This window comes from Oncorhynchus clarkii, chromosome 30 (genome assembly GCF_045791955.1).
Source record: "Oncorhynchus clarkii lewisi isolate Uvic-CL-2024 chromosome 30, UVic_Ocla_1.0, whole genome shotgun sequence".
NCBI lineage: Eukaryota > Metazoa > Chordata > Actinopteri > Salmoniformes > Salmonidae > Oncorhynchus > Oncorhynchus clarkii.
This window is the reverse complement of record NC_092176.1, coordinates 25,837,561-25,863,130: the sequence shown is the minus strand read 5'-3', so window position 1 is coordinate 25,863,130 and position 25,570 is coordinate 25,837,561. Positions and strand designations below refer to the sequence as shown.

Sequence of the window (25,570 nt, the reverse complement as noted above, 5' to 3'; positions counted from 1 at the left end):
AACCCAGCCTAAAACCCCAAACAGCAAGCAATGCAGGTGTAGAAGCACGGTGGCTAGGAAAAACTCCCTAGAAAGGCCAAAACCTAGGAAGAAACCTAGAGAGGAACCAGGCTACTTACTGGTCTGGGGCCAAACCACATGACCAACAACATTGGACACTTTATGGACCACAAAGCCTTCACTATCTCATCCTGGAATATCCAAGGCCTGAGGTCATCTGCCTTTGGCCTAAAGAGCAGGAAACTGGACTTCATTAAAGAAATCGGAAATACAGACATTGTCATCCTACAAGAAACCTGGTAAAGAGGAGACTGGTTGCCCTCTAGGTTACAGAGAGCTGGTAGTCCCATCCACCAAGCAACCAGGTGTGAAACAGGGAAGGGACTCAGGGGATATGCTAATTTGGTAGAGCAGACCGAACTCACTCCATTAAATTAATCAAAACAGGATCATTTTACATTTGGCTAGAAATTCAAAAGGAAATGATCTTAACAGAGAAAAATGTCCTCCTGTGTGCTACCTATATCCCCCCACTAGAATCCCCATACTTTAATGCAGACAGCTTCTCCATCCTGGAGGGGGAAATCAATCATTTCCAGGCCCAGGTACATGTACTAGTCTGTGGAGACCTAAATGCCAGACCTGGACAAGAACCTGACACCCTCAGCACACAGGGGTACAAACACCTGCCTGGAGGTGACAGCATTCCTTCCCCCATATGCCCCCCTAGCCACAACTATGACAACATAACCAAGAAATACAGGTCACAACTCCTGCAGCTCTGTCGCATGCTGGGTATGTACTTAGTCAATGGTAGGCTTCGAGGGGACTCCTATGGTAGGTACACCTATAGCTCATCTCTTGGCAGTAGTACTGTAGACTACTTTATCACTGACCTCAACCCAGAGTCTCTCAGAGCGTTCACAGTCAGCCCACTGACACCCCAGTCAGACCACAGCAAAATCACAGTCTACTTGAACAGAGCGATACTCAATCATGAAGCATCAAAGCCAAAGGAACTGAGTAATATTAAGAAATGCTGTAGATGGAAGGAATGCAGTTTGGAAACCTACCAAAATACAATTAGGTAACAACAAATTCAATCCCTTTTAGAAAAGTTCCTGGGTAAAACGTTCCACTGTAATAGTGAAGGTGTAAACTTGGCAGTAGAAAATCTTAACAGTATATTTGACCTCTCAGCTTCCCTATCAAATTTCAAATAGAAAACTGAAGAAAATGAACAACAATGACAAAATCTAAGAAAGAAATTGAGAAACCTGTCCAACCAAAAGCATAGAGACCCGGAAAACCGGGAAGTCGACGCCTTCACTTTGGTGAAAAACTAAAACAATACAGAAATACACTATGGAAAAAGAAGAAACAGCACGTCAGAAATCAGCTCAATGTAATTAAAGAATCCATAGACTAACCACTTCTGGGAAAATTGGAAAACACGAAACAAACAACGACACAAAGAATTATCTATCCAAAATGGAGATGTATGGGTAAACCACTTCTCCAATCTTTTTGGCTCTATAACAAAGAACAAACAGCAAAAACAAATACATTATCAAATACAAATCTTAGAATCAACTATTGAAGACTACCAGAACCCACTGGACTCTCCAATTACCTTGAATGAACTACAGGACAAAAGAAAACCCATCCAACCCAAAAAGGCCTGTGGTGTTGATGGTATCCTCAATGAAATGATCAAATATACAGACAACAAATTCCAATTGGCTATACTAAAACTCTTTAACATCATCCTTAGCTCTGGCATCTTCCCCAATATTTGGAAGCAAGGACTGATCACCCCAATCCACAAAAGTGAAGACAAATTTGACCCCAATAACTTCCGTAGGATATGCATCAATAGCAACCTTGGGAAAATCCTCTGCATTATCATTAACAACAGACTTGTACATTTTCTAAGTGAAAACAATATACTGAGCAAATGTCAAATAGGCTTTTACCAAATAATCGTATGTCAGACCACGTATTCACAAACTAGAATGCTATTTGTCCCTAAACAGAGAGTACACAGTGGCAGAATACCTGACCACTGTGACTGACCCAAACTTAAGGAAAGCTTTGACTATGTACAGACTCAGTGAGCATAGCCTTGCTATTGAGAAAGGCCACCGTAGGCAGACCTGGCTCTCAAGAGAGGACAGGCTATGTGCACACTGCCCACAAAATGAGGTGGAAACTGAGCTGCACTTCCTAACTTCCTGCCCAATGTATGACCATATTAGAGACACGTTTCCCTCAGATTACACAGATCCACAAAATATTTGAAAACAAACCCGATTTTGATAAACTCCCATATCTACTGGGTGAAATACCACAGTGTGCCATCACAGCAGCAATATTTGTGACCTGTTGCCACAAGAAAAGGTCAACCAGTGAAGAACAAACACCATTGTAAATATAATCCATATTTATGCTTATCTTTTTCCCTTTTGTACTTTAACCATTTGTACATCGTTACAACACAGTATATATACACATTAATTTGGAACTTCTGTGAGTGTAATGTTTACTGTTCATTTTTATTATTTATTTCCCTTTTGTATTCTACCTACCTCACCTACTTTGGCAATGTTAACATATGTTTCCCATGCCAATACAGCCCCTTGAATTGAATTGAGAGAGAGAGAAGAGAGGAGAGAGAGGAGGAACGTAATGACTTTGCATAGATTGCCCATTATTACCTTGGCTGGACGTCAGCTGGCTCTTCAGCTGGTTGTAGCGTTCTGCTTTGGGAGGTAGCGGAGGCTGGGTGTCTAGGCCTTTGTCATCCACGGCCAGGCCATCCAGACTGATCTTGGACTTGACAGGGGAGATGACGAGCGGTTAAAAGTGGTCTTAAAAGGAACGGCAGGTGGAGGAACAGAACCAGGGATAGGCCAAAGGATATGACTGGGGGACAGGGTTAGGTAAAGGGACTGGCTGGGAATAGTACAGTTGAAGAGGACTAGAAAGATGGCTCGGTGAAATATAGATAACAGGACTGGGAATAAAACCAGGAATAGGACATGGAACTAGAAATATGACTGTTGTATCTACTGAATGTACCGAAGCTTACTTTAGACTGGAGGATACTGGTGTGGATCCCGTTGTTGCTGACCTTGATGCTGATCTGTCTGTCAGAGAGGTCTGGTCTGATGAAGGGGGGTTGGATTGAGACAGGGGACTTCTTCCTGGGGTCCACACCATTGTACCTGTACAGAGGAGAGGAGAGACGACTCATCGTATGAGAGTTAGCCCAGAGTTAGCCCAGATCCCAGATCCCAGATCTGTTTGTACTGTCTTGCCAACTCCTGTGTTATTGTCAGGTGACAGTGACATAGGATTTGAAAAGACTGCACAAACAGATCTAGGACTCAGGCTATATGGGAGTAGGGGGCGATTTCAATGGTGGATGATGACTATAATAAAACGGTATCAGTCTCCACCTTGGTATTGTCAATCTGTGGCTATGTATACTGTTAATTTTATCAGTGTAATATCTCCCAAAAGGTCTCTTTAAATCAGGCTCTGAGGTCTGGCTGCTGAATGTGTGTTTGTGCTTGATTTCCCCTTAACTTTTGTGTGATTCAGTTCTCCCAGCCATCCTCTGGGGGTATAGGTGACTTCCTCCAGGCAGAGAACGAACACACACGCACGCACGCACGCACGCACGCACGCACACACACACACACACACACACACACACCTCTTTGGACATTGCTGCAGTTCTATCTCAGCAGTCTACTCAGAATGACTACAGCAGAACAGGTACCATGGCAACCCCGTTGGTCTTGGTTCCCGCTGAGCTTTTTTAAAAACATTTATATTTTTCTCCCCAATTTCATGATTACAATCTTGTCTCATTGCTGCAACTCCCCAACAGGCTTGGGAGAGGTGAAGGTCGAGCCATGCGTCCTCCTGCTCGCTTAACCCAGAAGCCAGACACACCAATGTGTCGGAGGAAACACCGTTCATATGACGACCGAAGTCAGACTGCAGGCACCGGGCCCACCACAAGGTGTCGCTAGAGCGTGATGAGCCAAGTAAAGCACCCCCGGCCAAACCATCCTCTAACCCGGACGACGCTGGGTCGATTGTGACCGCTGACTTTTTATTGCCCATCTATCCGGCTCCCACCACACACCACCCACACCCCCTGACCTACAGTAGGAAACCATGTCCTCCTTACCTGGGCGCCAGGGGAGCACACAGGACATACTTGATGTTGCCACAGCAACCCCGCGTGAAGGGATTTACTCCTCCACGGAACTTGCCCGTCACCTGAGGATCAGAAGGCTTTGTTAGAATGGGGGAAGACGCAAGGCCTGAACACACACACAGCTAGAACTAGCTAGCAGATTTGAGTTGGCAAGTGAAGCTGCAATGCTGATATTGTGTCCTGTGTGATACATGGTAGAATGTACTGTATGTTTGTGAGTGTGTGTGTGTCTGGTTAAGCCGCTCTTAGCTGTGCCCCTTCTCACCTGTTCGTTAGTGGTGCGACCTCTGGCGACAAGGACCATATGGAAGCCTGTCAGGCCCATGACTGGAATGAAGAAGAGCCCTGCTATACACATCACCACTAGACTTGATATATGTAGTAAAGGAGAGCGCAACGTTGTTAGGAGCCATTTTAGCAGCTGCAAGCCAACCTGCGCTGTCACCAACGACTGTATGGCTGCCACGGAGCCATTCAGACAACTACTTTATATTCTCTATACAACAATCAAACATTATCACAATCCACCTGCAAGGATGTGATTGTCAACCCATAGAAAATGAGGGGGCCATTCTGGTGGTCCATTTTAATGATCAGACACACTTTTCCCCAGGGCCTTCAGACCAGACCACAAAAGGCCCTAGTTTTGATACAATAGAAGGTGAAATGAGACCCGGCTGGCGTCAGTGTGGAAGGATACGTGACGGTGGTGTGCAACGTGCCCAGCTGCTCCATGTGGTGCAGCACAAACAGCAGGCCGAAGGAGAACACGCCCACCATGTGGATGCTTAGCGACAGCAGGAACAGGAAGAAGTAACGGTAGTTCCTACGCCCGATACAGTTGTTCACCCAGGGGCAGTGGTGGTCAAAGTCCTGAGGAGAGAGTGAGAGATAGGTGTTTAGGATGGTGGATAGATAGTTGTTCACCCAGGGGCAGTGGTGGTCAAAGTCCTAAGGAGAGAGTGAGAGATAGGTGTTTAGGATGGTGGATAGATAGTTGTTCACCCAGGGGCAGTGGTGGTCAAAGTCCTGGGAAGAGACAGAGAGAGATGGATGGGTGTTAGGAGATGGTCATAGGGTAGAGTGGAAATTAACAGGATCATACTACATGATAAAAGCTCTTCAGTGTATTCACACACTCCACAGAGATGTTTCAATCAATTCCATAATCTCTGATTTGCATAAGTCAGATTTCTAGAGTTTTTAGAAACATCTACTGTACTTTAGCTGACTTTGTTTTTGATTGTGGTTGAGCGTCTACTGAAGAACACAGAACCAGTGTAAGTAGTTTGACTGAAATATAGGAGGCTGCCTCACAACCTTAAGTTCAAAGTCAGATTTCAACTATTTTATGGAGAGATAGACAGTACATGAAAGAGTGGTGCACAGCCGCATCAGTAGGCTACTGGGAGAGCAACACAGCCGCATCAGTAGGCTACTGGGAGAGCAACACAGCCGCATCAGTAGGCTACTGGGAGAGCAACACAGCCGCATCAGTAGGCTACTGGGAGAGCAACACAGCCGCATCAGTAGGCTACTGGGAGAGCAACACAGCCGCATCAGTAGGCTACTGGGAGAGCAACACAGCCGCATCAGTAGGCTACTGGGAGAGCAACACAGCCGCATCAGTAGGCTACTGGGAGAGCAACACAGCTGGAGAGTGGAGCTTCAAATGGGAAAAACAACAAGTTATGAAACCAATCTTCTGTTTTACTGAATGTTGCTTGGATGTGGTGTATAACATGATTGCAATCCACATAACATTGTTCACAGTATATTGACAGGTCTTATCTGTGAACACATACCATCAGTCAACTGTAGAGGTCACACATAGAAACAAGGCTAACACCATATTGAAATGTCAACGGCTGACAAATGGGCTAGAGTGTGGTGTCTGTCGGTCTGTGTCTGTCTGTGTGTGTGTGTCAGTCTGTGTCTGTCTTACCTCCACACAGTTGTCACACACACTGCAGTGAGAGCAGCGGGGCGGTCTGTAGAAGTGACAGGTGGCACACCATTTCATCCGGACCTGAATTCCTTTGATCTCTACATTCTTGTAGAGAGGTGCCCGGAAATCATCGTCCTTGTCCTCATCCTCATCCGCTGTCACAAGGGGAGAGATCATGTTAGCAGGCAAGTACACACACAAACACACAATCTGATTTATGATTCCATTTGACAGGGGCAACAGGAGGTAGACTTAAATTAAGCTAACTCCCATGGTTAGCTGTCTGTACAGATTTACATTTTATAAACAATATGCATTTTGTAGCCCACATCTTTGGCATCAAATCTAAATTAAATGCATGTCACATACACCGTTTACAGCAGGTATAAAAGGTGCTAGCTCCCTCAACAATGCAGAACATGAATCGATAATATCAATGAAAAGAGTTCAGTCAAAAATAACAAGTAGAAGAAGTGATAGAATAGGTAGTATGCATCGTAATAATGGACTGGATTTACAAATATAAAGTGGGCAGTGGAATCAATAGTATATAATAGAACAGCAGCGTTTACTCTGTGCATGTGTATATATACACACACACGTAAGTTTGAATTTAAGGGTTGGTTGGATGTATTTAACCATTACTGTGTAATGGTTAAAGCCCAGAGGGCCTGCATTTGGATGGATGACAAAAAAAAATATCACATCAACTGCACACCCTACTCATTGGACTTCCACTGTCTTTCTGAACGAGTACATTTCCAGAGTTTATGTAGATCTTTGCACAATGGGCCACTTGACAATATTTCTATGTGAAGTGTATTGCTCTGGAGTAAGATAGGAAATAAAATGTGATGTCTTTTGGTTCATCAAAAAGCCCATTCAACCTGAAGGATGATCGTCATGGGATTCGTACACTTGGAACAACCACACACACACACACACACACACACACACACACACACACACACACACAATCCTACTGAGAGACTTCACGGTTGTTATGAGTTTTCAGACTCTTCAAATAGATTTAAAAGGTAACCGGCTGGGAAACTGAATGTAAACATCTCCCCTGCAGTCTGCTCTTTAAAAACAATCGTCAGCAGACAAATGAATAAGGCTTTATCATCCAATTCACAATATAGGCCTTTACATTTCAAGGCTGTCAAGGCTTTACATTACAGAACAATATAGGCCTTTACATTTCAAGGCTGTCAAGGCTTTACATTACAGAACAATAGAAGCCTTTACATTTGAACCTGGTAGTCACATTCACTGTACATACAGTACGAGTCAAAAGTATGGACACACCTACTCATTCAAGGGTTTTTCTTTATTTGGACTGTTTTCTACATTGTAGAACAACCATTGTTGAACACTTTTTTGGTTACAACATATGTGTTATTTCATAGTTTTCATGTCTTCACTATTATTCTACAATGTAGAAAATAGTAAAAATAAGGAAAAACCCTTGAATGAGTAGGTGTGTCCATACTTTTGACTGGTCCTGTACGTCATACACAGATTTACACAAATTGAAGAGAAAGGAATAAACTGTCAGATACAGCCTAGCTCCATACAGCAGAGATGACAGCTCATGAGGATTGTATTGACAGGGTAGGATCTACGAAATATACCCCTGAGGCCATACCGCTCTTAGAAGCAGGGATTTAACTGCAGTTTGTTTCTCCCCACACAGATACAGTGTGTGGAGGCAGGAGCAGTAGGATTATCCATGTGGCCACAGGCATCTCAATATAGTGGGCATGTGTTTCCCTCTGTAACACTCTCTCTCTATCAAACTACTGCAGCTCTACACTCCATCTCCACAACAACCACAGTAAGGAGAGACCACTTCAGGAAGACACATGAACCTGGCTGTGTCATATGTGCTGTAACTATTATTACCTGTTTATGGGGGGACAAGTAGTTCTTAAAGACCGGAGCTTATTATGTTACAAGCATGCTACAACCATAAGGTGTAAATGGGCCACATTCAACGATCATTATACTAAACATGGGCCATCCCCCAAGAGAGTGGACGACACACACACACACACACACACACACACACACACACACACACACACACGCACACACACACACTGTTTCCCTTTCTTTACTGTTACTAACAGCTGACTACCATCAAGTACCGCCAGTCTTTTTTCTAAGGCAGCAGCCGTGGGCCTCGTAACCTCGACCAGGACTTGGTCGCCAGGTCACAGGCCTGTAAGTAATGCATAGCATGGTGCAGAGAGGGCCCAGTTATTAGCTAAAACAGGCGTTGTGGGCTAATGGGTACTGAAAAGACCCGGACAGAGAGAGCGAGTGAGAGACAGACAGAAAGAGAGAGAGAGAGACCCATTCATCTCATACAGACACTTTCAGTAGTAAAATTTCAGTGTTCCTCAAGGTTCCGTTTTAGGACCACTATTGTTTTCACTATATATTTTACCTCTTGGGGATGTCATTCGAAAACATAATGTTAACTTTCACTGCTATGCGGATGACACACAGCTGTACATTTCAATGAAACATGGTGAAGCCCCTAAATTGCCCTCGCTAGAAGCATGTGTTTCAGACACAAGGAAGTGGATGGCTGCAAACTTTCTACTTTTAAACTCGGACAAAACAGAGAGGCTTGTTCTAGGTCCCAAGAAACAAAGAGATCTTGAATCTGACAATTTATCTTAATGGTTGTACAGTCGTCTCAAATAAAACTGTGAAGGACCTCGGCGTTACTCTGGACCCTGATCTCTCTTTTGAAGAACATATCAAGACCATTTCAAGTACAACTTTTTTCCATCTACGTAACATTGCAAAAATCAGAAACTTGCTGTCCAAATATGATGCAGAAAAATTAATCCATGCTTTTGTCACTTCTAGGTTAGACTACTGCAATGCTCTACTTTCCAGCTACCCGGATAAAGCACTAAATAAACTTCAGTTAGTGCTAAATACGGCTGCTAGAATCCTGACTAGAACCCAAAAATTTGATCATATTACTCCAGTGCTAGTCTCCCTACACTGGCTTCCTGTCAAGGCAAGTGTCACACCCTGGTCAAAGTATTTTGTGTTTATCTTTATTTATTTGGTCAGGCCAGGGTGTGGCATGGGTTTTTGTATGTGGTGTGTATGTATGGGGATTGTAGCTAGTGGGGTGTTCTAGTTAAGTCTATGGCTGTCTGAAGTGGTTCTCAATCAGAGGCAGGTGTTTATCGTTGTCTCTGATTGGGAACCATATTTAGGCAGCCATATTCTTTGAGTTTGTCGTGGGTGATTGTCCTTAGTGTTAGTTTGCACCAGTTTAGGCTGTTTCGGTTTTCATTACGTTTATTATTTTGTAGTGTTTGTATTTTGATTCGTGTTTTACGTTTGTTTAATAAACATGGATCGCAATCTACACGCCGCATTTTGGTCCGACTCTCCTTCTCATACAAGAAGACCGTTACAGAATCACCCACCACAAAGGGACCAAGCAGCGTGTCAACAGGCAAGAACAGCCCAAAGTGGAGTACAGTATGGACTATACTTCTTGGGAGGAGATAGACAGGTGGGCGGTCGACCCAGGGAGAGTGCCGGAGCCCGCCTGGGATTCGATGGAGCAGTGCGCGGAAGGATATAGGAGAATGGAGTTTGCGAAGCAAGCAAGGCGGCGCGGACGGAGGCCCCATAGTCAGCCCCAAAAATTTCTTGGGGGGGGGCTCAGGGAGAGTGTGGCAGAGTCAGGAGCCAGACCTGAGCCAACTCTCCCTGTTTATCGTGAGGAGCCAAGGAGGAGACCAGAGCCGGTGTTGGAGGTGAGCGAAACAGAGACTGTGAAGGAGTTAATGGGGAAATTGGAGGTGAGCGAAACAGAGACTGTGAAGGAGTTAATGGGGAAATTGGAGGAGAGAGAAATGAGGGAGTTGCTGTGTTGGTGTTTTAAACATGGAATTCGCCCGACGGAGCGTGTCGGGGATTTGATGGCACCTGGGTCAGCGCTCCATACTCGTCCTGAGGTGCGTGTTAGTCGGCTGGTGAAGATGGTGCCAGTCTCACGTACCAGGCCTCCTGTGCACCTCCCTAGCCTTGCACGTCCTGTGCCAGCACCGCTCTCAAGATCTCCAGTACGCCTTCACGGTCTAACCCATCCTGTGCCACCTCCACACCCCAGCCCTCCGGTAGCAGCTCCCCGCACCAGGCTTCCTGTGCGTGTCCTCGGCCCAGTACCACCAGTGCCAGCACCACGCATCAGGCCTACAGTGCGCCTCGCCTGTCCAGCGCTGTCGGAGCCCTCCTCCTCTCCAGCGCTGTCGGAGTCTCCCGCCTGTTTAGCGCTGTTAGAGCCTTCCTTCTCTACAGCGCTGCCGGAGTCTCCCGCCTGTTCAGAACTGCCAGTTAGCATAGAGCTGCCAGTTAGCATAGAGCTGCCAGTTAGCATAGAGCTGCCAGTTAGCATAGAGCTGCCAGTTAGCATAGAGCTGCCAGTTAGCATAGAGCTGCCAGTTAGCATAGAGCTGCCAGTCTGCATAGAGCTGCCAGTCTGCAAGGAGCTGCCAGTCTGCAAGGAGCTGCCAGTCTGCAAGGAGCCGCCAGAGCTGCCTGTCTGCAGGATGCCGCCAAAGCTGCCAGTCTGCAAGGAGCCGCCAGAGCTGCCAGTCTGCAAGGAGCCGCCAGAGCTGCCAGTCTGCAAGGAGCCGCCAGAGCTGCCAGTCTGCAAGGAGCCGCCAGAGCCGCCAGTTAGCATGGAGCAGCCAGGGCCGCCAGTCAGCATGGAGCAGCCAGGGCCGCCAGTCAGCATGGAGCAGCCAGGGCCGCCAGTCAGCATGGAGCAGCCAGGGCCGCCAGTCAGCATGGAGCAGCCAGTCAGCATGGAGCAGCTAGAGCTGCCAGTCAGCATGGAGAAGCCAGTCAGCATGGAGCAGCCAGAGCTGCCAGTCAGCATGGAGCATCCAGTCAGCATGGAGCAGCCAGAGCTGCCAGTCAGCATGGAGCAGCCAGAGCTGTCAGTCAGCATGGAGCAGCCAGTCAGCATGGAGCAGCCAGAGCTGCCAGTCGACCAGACTCTTCCAGATCTGCCAGTCGACCAGACTCTTCCAGATCTGCCAGTCGACCAGACTCTTCCAGATCTGCCAGTCGACCAGACTCTTCCAGATCTGCCAGTCGACCAGACTCTTCCAGATCTGCCAGTCGACCAGACTCTTCCAGATCTGCCAGTCGACCAGACTCTTCCAGATCTGCCAGTCGACCAGGATCTTCCAGATCTGCCAGTCGACCAGGATCTTCCAGATCTGCCAGTCGACCAGGATCTGCCAGTCAGCCAGGATCTGCCGAAACCACCAGCCAGCCAGGATCTGGTAGATTCATCAACCTGCCTGAGCTTCCTCTCACTCCTGAGCTTCCTCTCACTCCTGAGCTTCCTCTCACTCCTGAGCTTCCCCTCAGTCCCGAGCTGCCTCAGTCCCGAGCTGCCCCTCAGTCCCAATCTGCTCCTCAGTCCAGTGGGGTTCTGGGTGAGGACTACTAGGCCATGGTCGGCGGCGAGGGTGGACTATCCAGGGACGCGAGGAGAAGGGGCTAAGACATTGATTGAGTGGGGTCCACGTCCCGCGCCGGAGCCGCCACCATGGACAGACGCCCACACGGACCCTCCCTATTGTTTTGAGGTGCGTTCGGGAGTCCGCACCTTAGGGGGGGGGTTCTGTCACACCCTGGTCAAAGTATTTTGTGTTTATCTTTATTTATTTGGTCAGGCCAGGGTGTGGCATGGGTTTTTGTATGTGGTGTGTATGTATGGGGATTGTAGCTAGTGGGGTGTTCTAGTTAAGTCTATGGCTGTCTGAAGTGGTTCTCAATCAGAGGCAGGTGTTTATCGTTGTCTCTGATTGGGAACCATATTTAGGCAGCCATATTCTTTGAGTTTGTCGTGGGTGATTGTCCTTAGTGTTAGTTTGCACCAGTTTAGGCTGTTTCGGTTTTCATTACGTTTATTATTTTGTAGTGTTTGTATTTTGATTCGTGTTTTACGTTTGTTTAATAAACATGGATCGCAATCTACACGCCGCATTTTGGTCCGACTCTCCTTCGCATCAAGAAGACCGTTACAGCAAGGGCTGATTTCAAGGTTTTACTGCTAACCTACAAAGCATTACATGGGCTTGCTCCTACCTATCTCTCTGATTTGGTCCTGCCGTACATACCTACACGTACGCTACGGTCACAAGACGCAGGCCTCCTAATTGTCCCTAGAATTTCTAAGCAAACAGCTGGAGGCAGGGCTTTCTCCTATAGAGCTCAATTTTTATGGAATGGTCTGCCTACCCATGTAAGAGACGCAAACTCGGTCTCAACCTTTAAGTCTTTACTGAAGACTCATCTCTTCAGTGGGTCATATGATTGAGTGTAGTCTGGCCCAGGAGTGGGAAGGTGAACGGAAAAACTCTGGAGCAACAAACCGCCCTTGCTGTCTCTGCCTGGCCGGTTCCCCTCTTTCCACTGGGATTCTCTGCCTCTAACCCTATTACAGGGGCTGAGTCACTGGCTTACTGGGGCTCTTTCATACCGTCCCTAGGAGGGGTGCGTCACTTGAGTGGGTTGAGTCACTGATGTGATCTTCCTGTCTGGGTTGGCGCCCCCCCTTGGGTTGTGCCGTGGGGGAGATCTTTGTGGGCTATACTCGGCCTTGTCTCAGGATGGTAAGTTGGTGGTTGAAGATATCCCTCTAGTGGTGTGGGGGCTGTGCTTTGGCAAAGTGGGTGGGGTTATATCCTTCCTGTTTGGCCCTGTCCGGGGGTGTCCTCGGATGGGGCCACAGTGTCTCCTGACCCCTCCTGTCTCAGCCTGTCCTATTCGGTGTCCTGTGTGAATTTAAGTGTGCTCTCTCTAATTCTCTCTTTCTTTCTCTCTCTCGGAGGACCTGAGCCCTAGGACCATGCCTCAGGACCACCTGACATGATGACTCCTTGCTGTCCCCAGTCCACCTGGCCGTGCTGCTGCTCCAGTTTCAACTGTTCTGCCTTATTATTATTGGACCATGCTGGTCATTTATGAACATTTGAACATCTTGGCCATGTTCTGTTATAATCTCCACCCGGCACAGCCAGAAGAGGACTGATCACCCCACATAGCCTGGTTCCTCTCTAGGTTTCTTCCTAGGTTTTGGCCTTTCTAGGGAGTTTTTCCTAGCCACCGTGCTTCTACACCTGCATTTCTTGCTGTTTGGAGTTTTAGGCTGGGTTTCTGTACAGCACTTTGAGATATCAGCTGATGTACGATGGGCTATATAAATACATTTGAATTGAATTAAAAGGGAACTGACCTTTGGGGAAGACTCCAGGGTCCATGAAGGTAGCCATGCTGAAGTTGGCCAGCACAAATAGGAAGACGACGCCATTGTAGAGAGGCACGGCGGGGGAGATCGTGTTGGTCAACCAGGGGCACCTGGAGAGGAGAGAGGACAGCAGTTAGGAAACTCCATTCATAGTTCATTCATACATAGTGATATCTGAGGATTCAGACATTAATTTTTTTATTTTACCTTTATTTAACTAGGCAAGTCAGTTAAGAACAAATCTTATTTTCAATGACGGCCTAGGAACAGTGGGTTAACTGCCTGTTCAGGGGCAGAACGACAAATTTGTACCTTGTCAGCTCGGGGATTTGAACTTGCAAACTTTCGGTTACGAGTCCAACGCTCTAACCACTAGGCTACCCTGACATAGGAGGCACACAATGAATGACACACAAATGCACAATTAGATGCGCACATATGCATCTACATAAATTCAGCAAAAAAGGAAACGTCCTCTCACTGTCAACTGCGTTTGTCAGAAAACATAACAAGTGTAAATATTTGATTCAACAATTGAGACATAATCTGAACAAGTTTCACAGACATGTGACTAACAGAAATGGAATGATGTGTCCCTGAACAAAGGGAGAGTCAAAATCAAAAGTAACAGTCAGTATCTGGTGTGGCCACCAGCTGCATTAAGTACTGCAGTGCATCTCCTCCTCATGGACTGAGCCAGATTTGCCAGGTCTTGCTGTGAGATGTTACCCCACTCTTCCACCAAGGCACCTGCAAGTTCCTGGACATTACTGGGTGGGAATGGTCCTAGCCCTCACCCTCCAATGTTTGGATGTATCGATCCTGTGCAGGTGTTGTTATATGTGGTCTGCCACTGTGAGGACGATCAACTGTCCGTCCTGTCTCCCAACAGCTCTGTCTTAGGCGTCTCACAGTACGGACATGGCAATTTATTGCCCTGGCCACATCTGCTGTCCTCATGCCTCCTTGCAGCATGCCTAAGGCACGTTCACAGAGATGAGCAGGGATCCTGGGCATCTTTCTTTTGGTGTTTTTCAGAGTCAGTAGAAAGGCCTCTTTAGTGTCCTAAGTTTCCATAACTGTGACCTTAATTGCCTACCATCTGTAAGCTGTTAGTGTCTTAATGACCGTTCCACAGGTGCAGGTTCATTAATTGTTTATGGTTCATTGAACAAGCATGGGAAACCATGTTTAAACCCTTTACAATGAAGATCTGTGAAGTTATTTGGATTTTTATTTATTATCTTTGAAAGACAGGGTCCTGAAAAGGGGATGTTTCTTTTTTTTACTAAGTTTATATGTAAATATGTTGCCTATGAAATGTGGGATGGAGGGGAGATGCAAATCGGTTACTGCTGCACCCCCCTCCTCCTCCATACCCACAATCATCACCTCTACCACACACACACACACACACACACACACACACACACACACACACAGCAGTGGAAACAAGATTTTCAGTATCTTTAATCCTGCGCAAATGGGAAAACTATGCAAAAAGGAGGACACGGTGTAAAGCTGGAATTGCTTCTTCGCCTCTTGAGATTCAGAAATAATAACAATGGCATCATCAGCCATACATGGAACAGACCAGATCTCCTCTCAGCCTCAGATATAAAAGTCAATTAGAGATGATGACACATGAGGAAAGGGCTATACTTGGGTGCAGGGCTGAGCTATATTACAATGTCTAACATTTCCTGTAATTAGAGAGGGAGTTGCAGACAGACCGGGCATGGATACAGACAGACAGCTCGCATAGGCAGTGTGTTAGTGTGTACCATCCACAGTGGTATCTCACTAAATCCTGGTTGAAAGATTCCTGCAATCAGGAGGGAATAAGCACAAAATCTGTATATCCACCTACTGGGAGTTCTGGAAAACCTAGTCCAGGATTTAAACAGAATCACTAAGACATTTTGTGTGTCAAGCTTGATCTTATCCACAGGCTTATTTATCATCACATACTGTGAAATATGCAAAGATACCTGGAAAATGCTGCAATCAAGAATACCAAGTAAATGTAGAAGAAAAATGTAGTAGAAATGTCAAGACATTGTATGAGCCCAAAAAAGGTCTCTATGCCTCATCGCCCCTGCTGGGTCCCCTTCTAGAGGCCCACCTGAGCCACAATGCAGGGTGGTTAAGTGTAGCCAGCCATAGGTACACTGTAGATAGATAGATAGATAGGCAGACAGACAGATGGGTCTTTCTGTTGGTCTAAATGAGGCAGCGGTTTCGAGGAACCACCCTTCTTTGATCATGCCTGCTCAATCAGTGTTACTGCTTTACACACACACAGTGCACACAGACTGTATGCACACACACGCATGCACACACAGAGCACCGATTTCCTGGCATCTGTTAATGGAGGTGATCCTCTTTCCATCTTGCCTCTTCCTTCCCCCTCTGCTCTGTTCAATTATTCAGAGTGGAGTGTGTACTGTAGGTAGGAGAATGGGATGCTGTGCTAGCAGGCCTGGGGGAGCATGGTGACTCACAGTGATCCCCAGCACCCAGCCTCTGCTCTGGAGGAGGGCCAGTCAACCAGCCTCTTCTCTGACGGAGGGCCAGTCAACCAGCCTCTGCTCTGGAGGAGGGCCAGTCAACCAGCACCCAGCCTCTGCTCTGGAGGAGGGCCAGTCAATAAGCACCCAGCCTCTGCTCTGGAGGAGGGCCAGTCAACCAGCCTCTTCTCTGGAGGAGGGCCAGTCAACCAGCCTCTGCTCTGGAGGAGGGCCAGTCAACCAGCACCCAGCCTCTGCTCTGGAGGAGGGCCAGTCAATAAGCACCCAGCCTCTGCTCTGGAGGAGGGCCAGTCAATAAGCACCCAGCCTCTGCTCTGGAGGAGGGCCAGTCAATAAGCACCCAGCCTCTGCTCTGGAGGAGGGCCAGTCAACCAGCACCCAGCCTCTGCTCTGGAGGAGGGCCAGTCAATAAGCACCCAGCCTCTGCTCTGGAGGAGGGCCAGTCAACCAGCCTCTTCTCTGGAGGAGGGCCAGTCAACCAGCCTCTGCTCTGGAGGAGGGCCAGTCAACCAGCACCCAGCCTCTGCTCTGGAGGAGTGCCAGTCAATAAGCACCCAGCCTCTGCTCTGGAGGAGGGCCAGTCAATAAGCACCCAGCCTCTGCTCTGGAGGAGGGCCAGTCAATAAGCACCCAGCCTCTGCTCTGGAGGAGGGCCAGTCAACCAGCACCCAGCCTCTGCTCTGGAGGAGGGCCAGTCAATAAGCACCCAGCCTCTGCTCTGGAGGAGGGTCAGTCAACCAGCCTCTGCTCTGGAGGAGGGTCAGTCAACCAGCCTCTGCTCTGGAGGAGGGTCAGTCAACCAGCCTCTGCTCTGGAGGAGGGTCAGTCAACCAGCCTCTGCTCTGGAGGAGGGTCAGTCAACCAGCCTCTGCTCTGGCGGAGGGCCAGTCAACCAGCCTCTGCTCTGGCGGAGGGCCAGTCAACCAGCCTCTGCTCTGGCGGAGGGCCAGTCAACCAGCCTCTGCTCTGGAGGAGGGTCAGTCAACCAGCCTCTGCTCTGGCGGAGGGTCAGTCAACAAGCCTCTGCTCTGGAGGAGGGCCAGTCAACCAGCCTCTGCTCTGGAGGAGGGTCAGTCAACAAGCCTCTGCTCTGGAGGAGGGTCAGTCAACAAGCCTCTGCTCTGGAGGAGGGCCAGTCAACCAGCCTCTACTCTGGAGGAGGGTCAGTCAACCAGCCTCTACTCTGGAGGAGGGTCAGTCAACCAGCCTCTGCTCTGGAGGAGGGTCAGTCAACAAGCCTCTGCTCTGGAGGAGGGCCAGTCAACCAGCCTCTGCTCTGGAGGAGGGCCAGTCAACAAGCCTCTGCTCTGGAGGAGGGCCAGTCAACCAGCCTCTGCTCTGGAGGAGGGCCAGTCAACCAGCCTCTGCTCTGGAGGAGGGCCAGTCAACCAGCCTCTGCTCTGGAGGAGGGTCAGTCAACAAGCCTCTGCTCTGGAGGAGGGCCAGTCAATAAGCACCCAGCCTCTGCTCTGGAGGAGGGCCAGTCAACCAGCCTCTGCTCTGGAGGAGGGCCAGTCAACCAGCCTCTGCTCTGGAGGAGGGCCAGTCAACCAGCCTCTGCTCTGGAGGAGGGTCAGTCAACAAGCCTCTGCTCTGGAGGAGGGTCAGTCAACAAGCCTCTGCTCTGGAGGAGGGCCAGTCAACCAGCCTCTGCTCTGGAGGAGGGCCAGTCAACCAGCCTCTGCTCTGGAGGAGGGTCAGTCAACAAGCCTCTGCTCTGGAGGAGGGCCAGTCAATAAGCACCCAGCCTCTGCTCTGGAGGAGGGTCAGTCAACCAGTAACAGGGACCAGAAACACCACCTGTATCAGTGCCCATGTGGATAGTCGGTTCCCACAGCTTCTGTGAGTATGGCAAAGCAGCGCTATATCATGTGGGTAATACCAAAAAGGTAGTTAAGGGAGAGAAAATCCTAGAGGAGTACAGTCCAACGCAAATCTGCACTGCTTTCACCTAATAATCCCACTTGCCAAGTAGAAAAACAGCCAGTATTATTATTATTATTATTATTATTATTATTATTATTATTATTATACCTACCTACCTACCTACCTACCTATAGTGGGGCAAAAAAAGTATTTAGTCAGCCACCAATTGTGCAAGTTCTCCCACTTAAAAAGATGAGAGGCCTGTAATTTTCATCATAGGTACACTTCAACTATGACAGACAACATGAGAAAAAAAATCCAGAAAATCACATTGTAGGATTTTTAATGAATTTATTTGCAAATTATGGTGGAAAATTAAGTATTTGGTGGCTGACTAAATACTTTTTTGCCCCACTGTACCTACCTACCTACAGTTGAAGTCGGAAGTTTACATACACCTTAGCCAAATACATTTAAACTCAGTTTTTCACAATTCCTGACATTTAATCCTAGAAAAATTCCCCGTCTTAGGTCAGTTAGGATCACCACTTTATTTTAAGAATGTGAAATGTCAGAATAATAGTAGAGAGAATGATTTATTTAAGCTTTTATTTCTTTCATCACATTCCCAGTGGGTCAGAAGTTTACATACACTCAATTAGTATTTGGTAGCATCGCCTTTAAAATGTTTAACTTGGGTCAAACATTTCAGGTAGCCTTCCATAAGCTTCCCACAATAAGTTGGGTGAATTTTGGCCCATTCCCCCTGACAGAGCTGGTGTAACAGAGTCAGGTTTGTAGGCCTCCTTGCACGCACGCGCTTTTTCAGTTCTGCCCACAAATCTTCTATGGGATTGAGGTCAGGGCTTTGTGATGGCCACTCCAATGTCTTGACTTTGTTGTCCTTAAGCCATTTTGCCACAACTTTGGAAGTATACTTGGGGTCATTGTCCATTTGGAAGACCCATTTGTGACCAAGCTTTAACTTCCTGACTGATGTCTTGAGATGTTGCTTCAATATATCCACATAATTTTCCTTCCTGTAGCGCCATCTTCGGCGTCGCACAGTACGGACATGGCAATTTATTGCCCTGGCCACATCTGCTGTCCTCATGCCTCCTTGCAGCATGCCGAAGGCACATTCACGCAGATGAGCAGGGACCCTGGGCATCTTTCTTTTGGTGTTTTTCAGAGTCAGTAGAAAGGCCTCTTAGTGTCCTAAGTTTTCATAACTGTGACCGTAATTGCCTACCGTCTGTACGCTGTTAGTGTCTTGACGACCGTTCCACAGGTGCATGTGCATTAATTGTTAATGGTTCATTGAACAAGCATGGGAAACAGTGTTTAAACCCTTTACAATGAAGATCTGTGAAGTTATTTGGATTTTTAAGAATTATATTTGAAAAACAGGGTCCTGTAAAAGGGGCTTTTCTTTTTTTGCTGAATTTAGAAACACACACACACACACACAAAGCGCATTCGTAACATTTTCAGACCCCTTGACTTTTTCCACATTTCATAACAGCCTTATTCTAAAATTGATTAAATAAAAAAAAATCCTCAATCTACACACAATACCCCATAATGACAAAGTGAAAACAGGTTTTTAGAAATGTTAGCACATTTATTACAAATAAAAAACAGAAATACCTTATTTACATTAGTATTCAGACCTTTTGCTTTGAGACTCGAAATTGAGCTCAGGTGCATCCTGTTTCCATTGATCATCCTTGAGATGTTTCTACAACTTGATTGGAGTCCACCTGTGCTAAATTCAATTGATTGGACATGATTAGTAAAGGCACACACCTGTCTATATAACGTCCCACAGTTGACAGTGCATGTCAGAGCAAAAACCAAGCCATGAGGTCGAAGGAATTGGACCATAGAGCTCCGAGGCAGGATTGTGTTGTGACACAGATCTGGGGAAGGGTACCAAAAAATGTCTGCAGTATTGAAGGTCCCCAAGAACACAGTGGCCTCCATCATTCTTAAATTGAAGAAGTTTGGAACAGCCAAGACTCTTCCTAGAGCTGGCCGCACGGCCAAACTGGGCAATTGGGGGATAAGGGCCTTGGTTAGGGAGGTGGCCAAGAACCCGATGGTCACTCTGACAGAGCTCTAGAGTTCCTCTGTGAAGATGGTAGAACCTTCCAGAAAGACAACCGTCTCTGCAGCACTCCACCAATCAGGCCTTTATGGTAGAATGGCCAGACGGAAGCCACTCCTCAGTAAAAGGCACGACAGCCCGCTTGGCACCTAAATGACTCTCAGACCATGAGAAACAAGATTCTCTGGTCTGATGAAACCAAGATTGAACTCCTTGTCCTGAATGCAAAGTGTCATGTCTGGAGGAAACCTGGCACCATCCCTACGGTGAGGCATGGTGGTGCAGCATCATGCTGTAGGGATGTTTTTCAGCGGCAGGAACTGGGAGACTAGTTAGGATCAAGGAAAGATGAATGAAGCAAAGTACAGAGATCCTTGATGAAAACCTGCTCCGCAGTGCTCAGGACCTCACACTGGGGCGAAGGTTCACCTTCCAACAGGACAACGAACCTAAGCACACAGCCTAGACAATGCAGGAGTGGCTTCGGGATAAGTCTCTAAATGTTCTTGAGTGGCCCAGCCAGAGCCTGGACTTCAACCCGATCGAACATCTCTGGAGAGACCTGAAAATAGCTGTGCAATGAAGCTCACCATCCAACCTGACAGAGCTGGAGAGGATCTGCAGAGAATAAGAATTTGTTCTTAACTGGCTTACCTAGTTAAATAAAGGTTAAATAAAGATAGAATGGGAGAAACTCCCCAAAAACAGGTGTGCCAAGCTTGTAGCGTCATACACAAGACTCAAGGCTGTAATCCCTGCCAAAGGTGCTTCAACAAAGTACAGTAAAGGATCTGAATACTTTTGTAAAAGTGATATTTAAATATATATTGAATTTTTTACCAAAAAATCTATAAACCTGTTTTTGCTTTGTCATTATGGGGTATTGTGTGTAGATTAAATAGGGAAAAAAATATTGAATCCATTTTAGAATAAGGCTGTAACAAAATGTTGAAAAAAATCAAGTGGTTTGAATACTTTCCGAATGCACTGTATATACAGTACCAGGGCCTTTAACTCACTGTCCATGGTGTTGGTGTGTTTGATGCTAGGGCTGTGGCGGTCATGAAATTTTGTCAGCCGGTTATTGTCATGCAAAAGTCTGCCTGTCTCATGGTAATTTTGTGTTAATTAACATAAACACGTTTAGCAGCTTCAGGCCTCCACACATACAAGCTGCAGATGCGTGCCTTTGGAACATCTACATTTTAACAAGTCTAATAAACATTTTAATATACACCATAACAATAAACCCATTATTTATTTTAGGTAAGTCTAAAGAAAGATTAACAGCATATGAGTCGGCCTACTGTATGTTACCTGGCTATGCGGCATGCCATTGGCTGTAGGCTTGTTCATTTAGCAGACAAGATATGCTTATAAGTCCCATGTTATATTATATGATTTTATAGTAGGAAGAACATAATTGAACTTTGCTGAATAAAAGAGAAAGGATATTTTTCCCATTCTGGAGTGGCTGCGCATGTGAAGGCTATGTTGAGTGTAAAAGTGATAATTTCAAACAGATCCTATAGGGTACACTAGATTTAGAGTTATTTGGCAACTTTAGTTGTTAATGATACAAAACTTAGAATGTCTTAGAATGTCTTAGAAATCAGAACATACAGTATTTGGGCTGCATAATGTGACTATAGGCTATTAATAATTTGAGAACATCGCAAAAAAAGCTTGCACACTGTTCCTTGCCTCAGGCTGCACAGCTGTTCTCTCATCAAGTGATCATATCATCCATCAGACTATTCTCAATGTAATAGTCTTTAATACAGTACCAGTCAAAAGTTGTAACACACCTATTCATGCCAGGGTTTTCTTTAGTTTTACTATTTTCTACATTGTAGAATAATAGCGAAGACATAAACTATGAAATAACACACATGGAATCATGTAGTAACCAAAAAAAGTGTTAAACAAATCAAAATATATTTTATATTTGAGATTCTTCAAAGTAGCCTCCCTTTCCCATGATGACAGCTTTGCACACTCTTGGCACTCTCTCAACCAGCTTCATGAGGTAGTCACCTGGAATGCATTTCAATTAACATGTATGCCTTTATAAAAGTTAATTTATGGTATTTCTTTCCTTCTTAATGCGTTTGGGACAATCAGTTGTGTTGCGACAAGGTAGGGGAGTATACAGAAGATAGCCCTATTTGGTAAAATACTAAGTCCATATTATGGCAAGAACAGCTCAAATAAGCAAAGAAAAACAACAGTCCATCATTACTTTAAGACATGAAGGTCAGTCAATATAAAACATTCCCTATTACTACGCTATTCAAAATCAAATACAAATGCACTACTGTAGGCTAACTCTAAGCTGCCTGACACAATCAATGAATCAACAGCGTCGCCTAGGCCTATACATTCTTTCCCAGTATGAATAACAATACAGTCCACACTCAAAGGTGATTACTAGAATTAGTTTAATTTTAGAATATAGGCTAGACCAATTAAAGATATCTTACATTTGTAAAACAAATTGTTGGGGGGGGGGGTAACAGAACAGAGATCAACTAAGTTCTACAATGGTAGTTTGGGTGACAGTTTGGCTTAAATTTGGCTTCTAGGAGATGTTAGTTTGGCTTAAAATAAATTATCACAGAAAAGTAATACATTTTAGAAGCTGTTCCGCCTCCAATAAAATCCCAATTTCACCCTTGGTCTGTGAATGATGTGTTTTGCTTACAGTGATAAGAACAAGGAGTGAGCTACACAAAGCATAGTCATTCCAGCTGAAAGAGGCCATTAAGAGTACAGGAGCAGACCATGCAGTGGGTGGAAAATGTGACTCAGAGAGTAGGATACATAATTCAGGCCACAGACATTTGTTAATTAAGTGTCAACAACAAATCACCATTAAACAATTATCAACGCCAATCACAAGTCTGTTTTACAGTAATCGTAAGCACAAAAATAGGGTAAAAAAAAAAAACTACAAAAGTTGTCAAAAGTTTAAACAATGTTTTCCCTGTTTGGCGATGAGCTGAACCAAAACACACTGCTGGCGCCAAAAGTGTTCTAATGTAATGATTCTGGTTCTAGAACCTGGGCACTGGGGAGGAAGAAGGCCTGCTGCAATCACCATGGTAATGAACCAGCCAGCCGCCACAATGTGACTGGAGGAGCTAGGAGGCCGTTGGCCAGTCATCTGCATTCTACAGGACAGGCTGGCCAATTGGGCTTCAGGAGACAGGCTCATGGCTGGGTCCAAAGGCCAGACCCGTAACCCAGACAACAAACGGAACACAGATAAAACAGATTCATGGATCAGATGACAGGAATAAATGAAAATGAAAATCATATTTTATCATCACCCTGACTTCTGAATACATCCTGCCAGTGCCATGGGAGAAAAATAAGCAAGCAGTGAAGATTATAGATAAATAAACCACACTTCCCCGGGCTAGCAGGCCCCGTTCATTACTAACACTCAGTCATATCGAACTATCAACAGCCAGCCAGCTAGTCTACAGGCAAGGGCAGCTCTCTCTGGCAGCAGACCTCACTTTATCTTCATATGGGATCTCTCTGTAATATCAGAAACACCATGAGGATGTGCTGTTGCTGAACCTCTGCTGCTCTGTTCCTCCTCCCTATGGGGCAAAATGGCTCACATTATTAGAAAGTAACTTCTTAATTTCCACTAAGTCAAACTTTCACTTAGTCTCCCATTGACATCAACGCATAATTAAGTTAACATTTTACTTAAGTGGAAGCTAGGATTCAGCTTGGTCTTTACCGAGCTGAGTGAAGACCAGGTCCTGGACTAGAGCCAGAGAAGTCAATTAATCATAACACTTCTGTAACAGTTTGAGAGCTTAGGACTATAAGGTTCTATCGGCATTTTTGTCCAAATTAACATAGCCTTGTTATGTTCAATGTTCTCTAACTACAATTACCAGTCAACAATTTAGAACACCTACTCATTCGAGGGTTTTTCTTTATTTTACTATTTTACTAGTGAATACATCTAAAACTATGAAATAGCACACATGGAATCATGTAGTAACCAAAAAAGGTGTTAAACAAATCTAAATATATTTTATATTTGAGATTCTTCAAAGTAGCCACCCTTTGCCTTGATGACAGCTTTGCATTCTCTCAACCAGCTTACTGAGGTAGTCACCTGGAATGCATTTCAATTAACAGGTGTGCCCTGTTAAAAGTTAACTTGTGGAATTTTTTTCCTTAACGCGTTTGAGTCAATTCAGTTTTGTTGTGACAAGGTAGGGGTGGTATACAGAAGATTATATTTTACCAAATAGGGCTAAGTCCATATTATGGCAAGATTCTAAAGATTCAAGTATTCTAAATACCCCAATTCATTTTAAGTTCAAAAGAATACAAGACACAAATTGCTGACACCACTCAAACCAATGGGGGTTCGGGACTTTAAAGCCAATTATCTCAGAATCATAATTTTTCTGATAGAACCTTTTAGTTCCAAGCTCTCGAAATGTTTAGATAGAGAGGATGGTCTGGTACTACTTCAGTCTTGTATAGTGTAACCCTGCAGCCTTACTCAACACTCAGATCATGTCTACACTTGTTGTATTGATTGTAGCCAGATTAAATGCAATTGTTATTGGACGTTTCTGAATAGCAGAGATGTACAAAAAACAATGATTAGATAGTGAGGTTTTCGGTCATCTTTGATGAAGTGTACAAATAATGCTCAAGGGATGAGCACCACACCACTAACATGCTCTAAATTCCATCTATGGGTGTTGGTTAAAATGTGGGGTTTCTGATAGCAAGCAATAGCTTCATTCTTAGAAATGCTTGATTCCTCAGAGTCCCTAACCATTGTGAGTATTACTGTACCTCCCATATCCTCTCAGGCCTCACCTTTCTCCAGTAAGGGAACAATGCCCCTATTGAGGTCTACCCAAGGACATATCCTCACATCATCACAAGCCTCACCCAGTGTCAGTTTAGGGACAATAAAGATATTCACATAATATAATCATCCCCACCTTAGCTCAGGGACATAGATATTCACATGATAGAACCTCATTTTAACTATACACTGGCAGACTTCAGTTGGTGTTTGTCAGTATCGTTCTTGCGTATTAAGATTGAGTCTATACAATTATACAATCCTGTCAACTGCGAACTGGCACGTCAGCCGAAGCACAGAACAATCCCTGCTTTGAAAACTCAGCTGATCACGAATAGAACACTGAAATCTTCAGCGTGATCGGTTTGAGTCAGTTGATAACGCTAAATGTGAAAGAACATTTCCAACCAATCTAACTGAAATCTTTTCTCACAGTAATGGAAAACATATAAGTGGAAAAAAACAAGATTTGAGCAGAAAGCTGCCGGCTTTGAAGCTGCTTTTATCTGCTGGAGTGGTTCTGGGAGGGGGAAATGTGTGAGGGTAACGTCTGAGAAACCATCAATGGGAATCGAGAATCAATCTGGAGTGCTTTCTGTATGTATGCTTCATCTGAAATAAAAATAGAAACAGAAACAGTGGCAGCCAGGTATGACTTGGCACCTCAGACCAAACACTGAGGATGAAACGACAGACATATTAACTACGTTT

At 45.6% G+C, this 25,570-nt stretch overlaps 1 protein-coding gene across 2 annotated transcripts in view; it reads right to left on the bottom strand.

Annotated features, from left to right (window-relative positions):
• The window catches only part of LOC139389483 (palmitoyltransferase ZDHHC8B-like), a 125,404-nt gene that overhangs the window by 30,905 nt on the left and 68,929 nt on the right, over nt 1-25,570 (bottom strand). For both annotated transcript variants that reach the window (XM_071136308.1, XM_071136309.1), the window contains exons 2-8: nt 13,483-13,604; nt 6,180-6,337; nt 4,935-5,107; nt 4,500-4,602; nt 4,205-4,296; nt 3,092-3,227; nt 2,718-2,835 (exon numbers count right to left, since the gene is read on the bottom strand). In XM_071136308.1, coding sequence (XP_070992409.1) covers nt 2,718-2,835; nt 3,092-3,227; nt 4,205-4,296; nt 4,500-4,602; nt 4,935-5,107; nt 6,180-6,337; nt 13,483-13,604 — 902 coding nt within the window. The remainder of the gene's footprint in view (nt 1-2,717; nt 2,836-3,091; nt 3,228-4,204; nt 4,297-4,499; nt 4,603-4,934; nt 5,108-6,179; nt 6,338-13,482; nt 13,605-25,570) is intronic.